Raw genomic sequence first — 10,621 nt, 5'->3', positions numbered from 1 at the left:
GTAGTGGGTTAAACCTGTAGTGGTCGATTCCAAAAACATGTGGATATTTTGCAAGCAGAATTTTTTGTACTGAGAAGCCACTAATGTAGTTAGTCTCCTCCAGCACTGTCGTGAAGCGATGGTGACGCTAATAGTCCTTCTCGCAAACTGTTCATTACGCTCAACGTTCAGATTTCACAGGAGGTAGTGCAGCTCTAGTTAATCACCTTCATATTGACATTTTCTACTGTTCTTGAAATAAAAAGCAGGTAGAATAAGTTTTCTAAGCGCTCATTGTCACATGAGGTTTTTTCACTGCCTTGCGAGACAGGCGCTCGTTCCCTCCACAATGAGCTCCCATGAGGTGCTCATTGTATTTCTCCAACTCGATGGCAGCTGCCGCTAGGCCCTCAGCTAACAACGTTCATGCTGCTACTGCTCGTGAGCATTGGATAATGCGTCAAGCGAAGGCGGCACCACTCTTGTGCTCAGTGTTAATGAAGGCATATCTGCACATTTTAAGTTAGAAAAGATTATAATAAAAAGGTGTACTGCATTTCAGCACTAAAATAGAGACAATTAACAGCATACACCTGTAAAAGGTAACGTGATGGGGATCATATGCATCTTCACTTCTTTGCCGCTTGGGGTGCCTAAAGTAATTTTGAGTAATGAAATAAAAATATGAATGCTCATTTAGCGAGAAAAACGGTTCGTTTTAGCCAGTACATTAGACAGTCTTCCCATCAGTGGGGTTATCTCAATTCGTGTTCAGAGTGGCCTGTCCGTAAAGCCACCTAAGCATGCTTTGAGCCGCCGCTGTAGTAAAGGCACATTAGGACAAGATTTAGACTTGAAACCGATCTGACCCTGTCATGCTTGTGTACACTCACCACCAGATGCCCGTTTATATTTGTCCTCTCATGAACTCTAATCTTAGTCTGCTGTAGCCTGTTGGAGGAGAGCACTACCTAATTCACTGTTCATGTCATTTAGTGTGTGCACAAAAGGTATATCACAAACAGGCCCATAGCCAGGAATTTTTTTTCGGGGGAGGGGGGGGGGGCATTTGCTGAAAACCCTGGCCTATTGAGAAGAACACCTATTTTTATTATTTATTTTTGGTAAAAACACCTACTTAATACGGTATATTACTTATTGTGCATCTGTATTGCTGCAAGAGCATGGCTTTCAACAGAACAAGGAAAAGGAAGGGCGGGTTCAGCACATTGTAATTTGTCCTTGTGTGAAGTCATGCTGTTGTAGCCATGGATTTTATAGCGACTATCCATATCTATGCTTTTCTGTCCAGAGACTATCAGCCACATGTTGAACAGGCTGAGCAGCACCAGCAACATTTGTAAGTTTTCCTAATTTTCCGCCGAATGCTGTAACGAAGTGCTCATATTGTTTTAAATGCAGCAACTACTGTACACTGTTGCCACCTGCCGTGGAAGTCTCTAGGCCTATGAGGTACCTTCATTACATATTTTGGAAATTTTTCTTTTCTGGTATTATGTACCATAATTCACCTTTTCTTCAAAATGCAGTCACCATGGTGTGCTCTTCTCAGATGAAGCTAGGCCAGTGGGGTATGTTTATTGCATGATGTGGAGAGTTTTCATTCCTCTATTGAATGTCTAACTTTTATATTTGAAACACAGTCACCAGGGTACACTTTCTCTACCTGCTGTAGAAGTGGTTAGGCCTGAAGGGTATGCTGATTAGATGATGTTGAAACTTGAATATTTGAGGTTGACACTATTCTCCACCTGCAGGAACCAGTGTCACAGGCCGTGGTCTGGAGCTTCTACAAGCACCAGTTATCATTCCCCTTCATTTGACATGTAAGGTTCAAAGCTATACTCACAGTAAATATGTTGTTACCCACTCATGTGATGCATAATTTTCATTGACAATCTGGACTGTTCACAAGTTCATTTACTTGCCATGTAGGAACTATACATTGTCTCCTGGACCATTGCCAAGGTCAGCACATAAACTGCATAATTTGCTTCATGCTCGAAGTTGTGTTATGAATGACTGCTCTACTTCATTACAGTCGTCAAGGTGTCCAATACCGTGGTGACCAAGCACTGCCCGCGACTATTGGGTATGTGAACTATAATTTGGTAGCAATTACTTTATCAAAACATTTTTGTTCTCTGCAGAAACCCGCAGCCCTCTTTTGCAGAGCTCCACTCAAGAGCAGAGTAAGTTTTGTTCTTTATTTCTTACAAATGACTGCTATATAGGAATAAAATTTTGTTTATCTTATGACACATAGGTTTCATGCTCCTGCCCATGAAAGTCACCATGCATACATGTCTTCCAGGTAAGTTATGTTTCATGATGACGGGCATGAGCATTGGAGGTATCCTTTCAGATTGACCTCGCCACTACGCGGATCACTTGGTCAGTCACCTGCGTGTAATTCAGATGAAAACTGTCAGTCTGAGCAAAGTAAGTACAGTATTGAACTCCTTTTTTTTATTGGGGGTGGGGGGGAATCTTCATAAAATTGTGCCAAAGACAACAGAGAAGCACCAAATTGGTGTACTGATATTTTTGTTGCCTAAAAGGGTATTAATACAAGCTAGTTGGTACGAATCCATTGCTAAAAAAATAGCAGAGTATGAACACCGACAAGGCAGGAACACAGGACGAGTGCTCATTACCAGTTGCTTGGGTTTATTGGGCTCGTACACGAATGTACCTTTTAAAAGGGTCTTGTAGAAAGGAAGATTTATCATGCACTCCCAGCCGTGCATGTGTAAAGTGGTTAAAACTAAACTTACAGAAATGAATCTAAAATGTAGGACATGGAGATAAGGAGTCTTTGTCGCTAAGAGTGATGAAAGAGCACCGTCACATGCGGCACTTTCGCACATAACAGTAAAAATCACTCTAAGCTCGTGAAACTCCGGTTTTGTGGCGAGAAGAAATTTCCTCGCCACAAAACCGTTTTCAAGTCAGCACTTGTCCTGTTTCTCCCTACGTGCTTAATTCTCACTGTTTTTTTCACCGATGGATCTTGTTGCTGCTTTTATTTGTATTTTTCTTTGGCACTGTGTCATCATAGGTGATGACTCTAAAGTAAACATAGTGTGCAGTTGGCGTGAATAGTTTTCCTAAAGAAATGAAAGTTTAATTTGCAATTTGTTGAGTAGCCTTTGAGACTCCTGCACACCTGGTTTGACTATGGTATTAGCCTTGCGAAGGGATGGGAGCTACACTATGGATGTGTTCACAGTTTCTGCCAGCAAAAGCATACCCCCCAAGAACTGTTTTTCACATGGCCTTGGGAAACTATTTCCAAGCACCGAAAAATATAAAGGGAGTACAGTAAAACCTCGTTATAACGAAGTTGAAGGGGGAGTCGTAATTACTTCGTTATAACCATTAGTTCGTTATAGCCAATATCCATTTCTACCGACAATTAGCACGCAAGAGAGGATGTACTCACTACCGAATCTCACAGCAGCCCACCACGCAAACGAAAAACGGCCGTCGCACGGAGAAAAACTAGTAAAAGAAGAAAAAAAGAAAGAAGAGCAAAGAACTGCTAATTTATTCACGCCAAACTCGGCGCACCAGCTGGCGGCTCACTTAGCAGAAAAAAAAGTCCTTAATAGACTTCTGCCGTGTCTTCCTCAGACGGATGATGCCTTTTTCGGCCGCTGCCGCTATGTCGAGTCCGTCCTCGCCGTCATCGTGAGCGCCGATCCGAACATCGGGTTCGCAAACTCCGGGCTGTCGTCGACACATTCGTCACTGTCGTCATCACCACCCCTGTCACCGCGTCAGCATCGGCACTGATGTACGTGCAGAAGGTGTCGCAGTCGGGCACAACTCCGGCGTCAACGAGAGCGTCCCACGACGCCAGGTCTTGGTCACCCGCGGCACCCTCATTGGCGGCAGCACCGATATCTTCGCTGTCACCGCCGCTTTTGACGCCAAACGAGGCATGCCGGAAGCAGTTGGCGATCGTGCAACAGCACCGGTGACTGCTTCTTTGTTGCTCAACGCTACGCCGAAATCTTGGGCCACTTTTTTCTTCTTGACGCCGGACTCAACGGCTTTCAACATAGCCGCCTTCTGCTCGATTGTAATCGTTTTGCGCTTTCGTTTGCCGTTGCCGTCGTCCATCTCCTGTCTAGCGGCGGGAACCGAGAGAGACGCTGTTCTCATGCACACACAGCGAACGACAAGCAACCACAAGGCCCGCGGTCGCCGCCGCGTCGGCCGCGTCGCCGGCGGCCTGGGCGGCCGTCCACGCACGCGCGCAGCAGGAGAGCGGGCGGGTCCACGAGTTCCGCGGGAGAGGGGAGGCTGGGTGACGTGCGCGGGTGAGTCCACGAGTTTCGGTGGAAAGGGGAGGCAGGCAGACGCGCACCCTCGCGCTTGTTGGCAGGCGGCTCCTCGGGAGCGCGTGGCGCGAGTTTTGAATTACCGTATGCGACGTAAAGCGTCGCGCGCCATAAGACTATTTTGGTACCCGGCATTGACTTGCCGGGTACCAAAATGATCAGTAAATGCTCGGTGGGGGAAAAAAAGGTTCGTTATATCCATTGCGAGGAAATTGTAGCTTCGTTAAAACGAGGTTTTAAATACATGGGCGTCTATGGGAATTTCAAGGGGAATTACGATTGCTTCGTTATATCCATTAGTTCGTTATATCCCGCTTCGTTATAACGAGCTTCTACTGTATTGAACTAGCCGCCTGATTATAGTTGTTTAGGTGTTTAACCCCTTAACCGTATTGCACGGGCACAGCTCGTCCTTGCCGAACTCTGCCCAAAACGTTTTTGGACGAGTGTGGCCTGCCCGCTTGAGATAATACCTCCCCAAGAACGTTTCAACGAGACTTGCTCAATTCCAGGCTTGTTCATGCGTCACTTCACAGATCGCAGCATTTGCTTGGCAATTTCTTTTATTTTAACTGTTTTACATTTTTTTGCAACTTGTGTTTAGAAAATGTTGTCCTGACGCGTGCGTTGCTTGTGCATCATCGCATAAAAGAAGCCTTTTGTCATCGTACAGTTCTTCAGGCTGAACATTCAGATACTGAAGTTTACTTCTATGACTCGACGTGTTATATTTGCCAGTTTCTTGACGATGACATTATTTCGCGAATCGCGAAAGACACTAATAGGCCATGAGACTATAAACTTTGTTATGCTTACCGTAAAAAGCGGAATATAGGTTGGACCAGCATATAGGTCGACCCCTCCCCCCACTTCTAAATACTGAATATTGGGAAAAAAAAAGGTACATGGAACGGCCAAAGTATCAGAAGGCGCCTTTACCATGAAATAAACGCAATTTCAAATGGTGCACAGAGAAAATTCCATTTATTTACGCATGTGTTTACATGTAAGTTCCACATGGCAGAAAGCCATAAGATGGGCTCAAGCATTATCTTCGTAAAATGTCACAACCGTCTTGACAGCATTAATTCGGATGCACTTTGAGGCCCCCGGTAGCAATCACGACATGAGCGCGGCTCCCAGTTAAACTGTGCAACCCTCGTGTCCAGCTCTAGATACGCTGTGATCTGGCTTGGCACTGAAACAAAGTTTTCTTCTGATCGCAGCAATGTGATCCTTCAGCATCCGCCAGTAGCAAATGCTTCTGTGGTGCACTCTATCTGCCCGCTGATCATAGCCATACGTGCCGCTGTAACCAGAGCTGCCGGCATCACAGGAAGCAACAAAGAAAGAGTATCCCCCAAGATTGGAGCAGCGAGAACACCTGTGCAAGTATAAACTTTCAGTTATTGTTTGTGACTTGCGTGCGTACACGCTAGCATCTCAACGCACCTCTCACACATTTCAGACCAGATTTCTTTGTGCCTACGCGAACTCTATTGCTCTTTTCTTTAACGCTGCGGTGAACTGTCATCGGCCACTGGTCGAAACAAGAAAACAAGCACCTTGGAGCCCAAATAGATTCAAAAGACAACAACAAAAGCACGAAATGAGGCCGCCCACTGCACAAGGCTGGTAGTAAAAGCGACACCGATGATTGCGATGGTGATGGTGGCTGTTGACTTCAGTTGCCCATAGTGGCCAGACTTGTGAAGTCTTTTTGCCAGTGACCGGTATATAAGACGGGGGTCGACTTTTTAGGGCTGTTTCCTGAAAAAAAAAATTTGACCTATATTCCGGTTTTTACGATACTTGAGTTAAGATACGTTTGAATTTTTTTTTTCTTCAATCAAAACGTGCTTTTTAGAAGCAAAAGATTTGATATCAGTATTTAAAGAATAAACATTTTTTGGCAGAAAATCGATAAAAAAATAAAAACTGTTAAGGGGTTAACCTGTGCTTTATACCTAAGCTACATATACAGTTTGCATCATTTTACAGGTGAAAGACGCCAGCATCCTCAGGGATCTCCTCTAGATTTCCTCATTCAGATAAAACATCTGAATGAGGAAATCTTGACAGCACTTCAGAGGGTCACAGGCTCAGTATCCGCAGGGATTGAAGACTTCGATTTGCCTTTGCAAACTCCAGAGCAGCTGGGGATGTTCGAAGAAAGACTGGATGCTGAACAGGACACTCGTCAGGCTTTGGTTGGTTTTGTAGCCTCTCATGTTGTAGTTGTGTTTAACAAATTTTTTTTTCGCAGGTCAAACGCCTCGCCAGCCTTGGAGGAGGGACTACTGGTCAAGCCGTCCGAGTACAACTCCGCTATTTGCTGGCAGACCAGCTGGCCGCAGCCTTTAGCTTCAAAGGACAAAAGACAAAGCTGAGCCTTTGCAACCTAAATCTGTGGACCATCATTAAAGGTATGACATAGCTTGATCTCCGCAAGCATTTTATAATTCCACTGCTGTTCAGAAAAATAAGTTCAAATTTTCTGACGTTGATATAGTCTTGTTGGCTACACGTATATAAACTTGCCTCCAATGTGTGGTATTTGTTTACCAAGGGTGCATAATTCTGGTGAAATTTGTCATTGTACAATGGAGTGGATTGTGATAAATGGCAATAAAGGATGTCTTTAGTACAAGAAGGAACTAATGCGCGATATTTGTGTTTTTGTATGTGTACAGAAGCTGTGCATAGCAACGTGCGGACTCGTAATGCGACGGAAGAGGACATAAGAGCATGCACTATGGTGTGGCTGAAGAATGCAAAGGCACGCAAGTATGTCATTCGTGTTTTTACATTTTCTTGTGTGCTGCGTTTAGTCTACCCTAAAAAGAAGATTTAATTAAATGTACTGTAATTAATAGTTTGGTAAACCTGGATATGCATTTATGGTATTATAACTAGAGGTGTGCGAATACTTTCCATATTCGAAGCATATGCTATTTAACCCCTTAACTGCTTTGGACGAGCAGAGCTCGTCCTGCCCCAAACTGTCCCCAAACTGCTTTGGACGAGCAGAGCTCGTCCTAGCGGAATAGGTACTCCCCTCTAGCGTTCAGGACAAGAGGCGCTCTTCTACAGCTTAGATTGCGTGTAATCCACCAGATGGCAGCATTTACTCGACAATTTATTTTTCTCCTGCGGAAAGAGCGCGGTTTTTGTATGAAAAGATGGCTTGCGGTGGCGGTCACCCATGCATAACTGGCTCGTCAACACGAAAAAGAGGCTTCTCATTTTTCGTCATCTTCTTCGAGTGATGATCATTCGGATACAGATGTTTATCTTGTGTCCGGAAGTGAAGACAGCGAAGGCGGTGAATTGAGAATCTCCTCCGGTGATGATGAAAACAGCTCGGAAGCGAACATTGCGAGTGCTCGCCAGTGGATCCTGCTTGATGCGGACAATCCTCCTGTGAAGCCTCCTTGCTTTCCATTCTTGGCCATTCCAGGCAAGACTTTCAACTTGTCATTGCCAGATGACCTTATGGAATATATTCAGCAGTTTCTTCAAATGTGCTTCGTTTGCTCTCGGAAGCGAGGAGAAAGCGGGAAAAAATTGAGAAACTCGATTTTGGTGCAGGAGCTGCAACGGGCCCCCTTGTATTATTCCGTGTTTTGATTTGACTAAGTATGTGGCACAAATATTTTTTCAAAATCGACAAGCTGCTTTTTAGTACAATCAGATTCGAAATCAGCAATAAAAAAAATAGGCACTTTTGGTTGGGAAATTTTCAAAAAAATAAAGCACTTAAGGGGTTAAAATATGCATATTCAGATTTCCCCTAAAATTTGGCCACCGCTTAGTACGCACCTACAGAGGGGGATATTTGAACAAACTCAAATATTTCAACAAGTGATGATTTACGAATGCTATGCATGCTCATTTTTCAATCAAAGCATTGCTAATATGTGCCCATTAGCTTACACTGTACTCAGAGCCCCCCCCCCCCCCCCTTGCAAAAAAAATTTCATCCAGCCTTTCATATTCCCGGGCAACTTTTTTTTCTTGCCATGGAAAGACTTTCTTTAGAACAATTCGGCCTAAGGCCCTCCCCGAAAAAAAATCCTGGCTACGCCCAACTGTATTACACTATTGCTTCATACTACCGTTCATTGTATATTGGTGCTGTGTTCTCTGCAGTCTGCTGCATTTTATTGCAATCGCTGAGAAATACACATGATGTGGGCAAGACTGTTGTGCTTCGTTTTGTCCTGGCAACAGGGGTGGTTCCTTTTCCACCAAAATGTATTCTATGTGTCACGTACAGTACTCGCGGATTGAAATAGGACAATTTAGGGCTAAGTAATGCAGATGTTTTTGTTTCTACAGACTTCAGTTTGGGTCACATCGGCGTAATTTCGACTTCAACGCGTAGATCAGAGCCAACATTATCTTTAGAGACAAGATTCGTCACGACATGACGTGGTTATCTTGAGCAATTGTGCATACAAGTCGTTATACTAAAAATTTTGATGTCGCGTTTGAATCCGTGAGCACTGTACACAGAACATGTTCAAAGAAAAGGAAAATAGACAACCACCTGTTTGTAGCACGAAGCCACAAGGAAATCGAGACGGATTTCTCAGAAAGAAAGCCTCTTAGTCTCTAAAAAATTCGTTCTGTTGCGGACCATTCTATAAGAAGATGCAACAACGTAGGTGTCAAGATGTCACATGAGCAATGTTTAGGTGCTTGAAAAAGAAATGGTAATGTGCGAGCATTGCAGTGCAACACTTAGAGTGATCACCTTGAGAAAATGTCAAGCAGTTAATATTTCGGCATGATAATTTGTGATTACTAGTGCACTACCAAAAGTATTTTCATTGTGGTGCAGCCTAATGACCTGCAGTTTGATTGATTTGTTTAAAATAGTTAGAGAGCTATTGTTACTTCTCATTTGGCAACTTTTTAATGATGCATGCATAGCTGAAGACTGGAAAGGGTAGAGTGACGGCATTAGGAATTTGCAGGCATCAAATGGAGTCTGCTTGTGCAGGACAGAGTGGGTTGAAGATCATTTGGAGAGGCTTTCGTCCTGCAATTAGCATAAAATTGGCTGATTATGGTGATGATGACATATTTGATTCAGAGTTGGGTAGTTTTTTGCCTTGCTCATACAGTAGACTCTCAGTAAACGGAAATCCGTTAAACAGAACTGCTGCTTAAATGGAACTACTGAATCTGATATGATTGGTTTCGTACATGAATTCTGCACCCTGTTCAGCTCTCAGTAAACGGAACTCCTGTTAAATGGCACACATTTTCCCGGTCCCTTTAGGTTTCGTTTAACGAGAGTCTACTGTATTAGATTTGTATGCAAAAGCTTTAATATTTGCAAACCACTAATTTTAACTTATGAACAAACGGTACAAATTCTTCATGTTTATTTGATAGTATTGTCACTTATACAGACATAATACACATTAAATTTCTAAAAAAGAATGCACGTGCAAGAGCTTCAAATGGACGCTTTAAGGTGTGATGTCTGACATTATTATATGTCTCCGCCTCGGTGGAACAGTGGCTACGGTGCTTGGCTGCTGACTGCGGCGGTTGCAGGTTCGATCCCGACCGCGGCGGTCGCATTTCGATGAAAGCAAAATGGTAGAGGCCCGTGTACTGTGCGATGTCAGTGCACGTTAAAGAACACCAGATGGTCAAAATTTCCGGAGCCTTCCACTACAGCGTCTCTCATAATCATGTCATGGTTTTGGGACCTAAAACCCCAGATATTATTATTACATTATTCTGTGCGTACACTTTATTACAACTTGTTTGATCCTGCAGGGAAAAGCCATAGAGAACTGTGAACAAGCAACAGAATGTACAGGTAATGCATGATCCTCACATCTGGTGTGAAATAACTGAAGTGTTGTTAGTATGTTTCCAAACAATGCACGGTGACATCCAGTTGAGATCTTCATAAGAAAGTAGCAACAATTGTTAGCCTGCTTGCATGAAAAGGAATCTTTGAAGCTTCCTTCTGAAGGCATAGAGGTTTACTATGCCTACATGTTCTGTTCATTGTATACATGAGGGAAAGATTCTAATAAGCTAGCCGAAAATGTCGCCGATAGACCCATATCAAGCAGTATAAGCCACCAGTTCTTGTATGGCTCATTGTGCTTTGCACATTTCTATTTCACTTGTTAATATCACGGTTGTTTTCTTAAGAACGATGCCCCTTTTTTGTTATTGGCATTTGTAGACATTGAAGTCCCGAGAGAACTGAGGATGCTTCATTGGTAATGTATTTGCTC

The 10,621-nt window shown here is 43.6% G+C and overlaps 1 protein-coding gene and 1 long non-coding RNA gene across 2 annotated transcripts; both read left to right on the top strand.

Moving 5' to 3' along the window:
* Positions 1–2,021: 2,021 nt before the first annotated feature.
* On the top strand, positions 2,022–2,314 carry LOC125760416 (uncharacterized). Its single transcript, XR_007417992.1, has 3 exons — positions 2,022–2,092; positions 2,151–2,192; positions 2,267–2,314. It is a non-coding gene; the product is annotated as an uncharacterized LOC125760416 (long non-coding RNA).
* Positions 2,315–2,331: 17 nt separating this feature from the next.
* Positions 2,332–9,406, top strand: LOC119375130 (uncharacterized). The gene is made up of 5 exons (XM_049411173.1): positions 2,332–2,353; positions 6,351–6,559; positions 6,616–6,775; positions 7,043–7,136; positions 9,358–9,406. The coding sequence occupies exons 1-5, from the start codon at positions 2,332–2,334 to the stop codon at positions 9,404–9,406; spliced, it is 534 nt and encodes a 177-aa protein (XP_049267130.1).
* The last annotated feature ends 1,215 nt before the right edge of the window (positions 9,407–10,621 follow it).

This window comes from Rhipicephalus sanguineus, chromosome 11, assembly GCF_013339695.2.
Source record: "Rhipicephalus sanguineus isolate Rsan-2018 chromosome 11, BIME_Rsan_1.4, whole genome shotgun sequence".
NCBI lineage: Eukaryota > Metazoa > Arthropoda > Arachnida > Ixodida > Ixodidae > Rhipicephalus > Rhipicephalus sanguineus.
The sequence above is the reverse complement of the archived record's forward strand: the minus strand, read 5'-3'. Positions and strand labels throughout refer to the sequence as shown.

Excerpts from the sequence above, each read along its gene's own strand:
- LOC119375130 (XM_049411173.1), top strand. The coding sequence starts at position 2,332 with ATGACGGGCATGAGCATTGGAG. Across the intron at positions 6,560-6,615 it reads AGGACACTCGTCAGGCTTTG|GTCAAACGCCTCGCCAGCCT; the intron begins GTTGGTTTTGTA and ends TTTTTTTCGCAG. Across the intron at positions 6,776-7,042 it reads TCTGTGGACCATCATTAAAG|AAGCTGTGCATAGCAACGTG; the intron begins GTATGACATAGC and ends GTATGTGTACAG.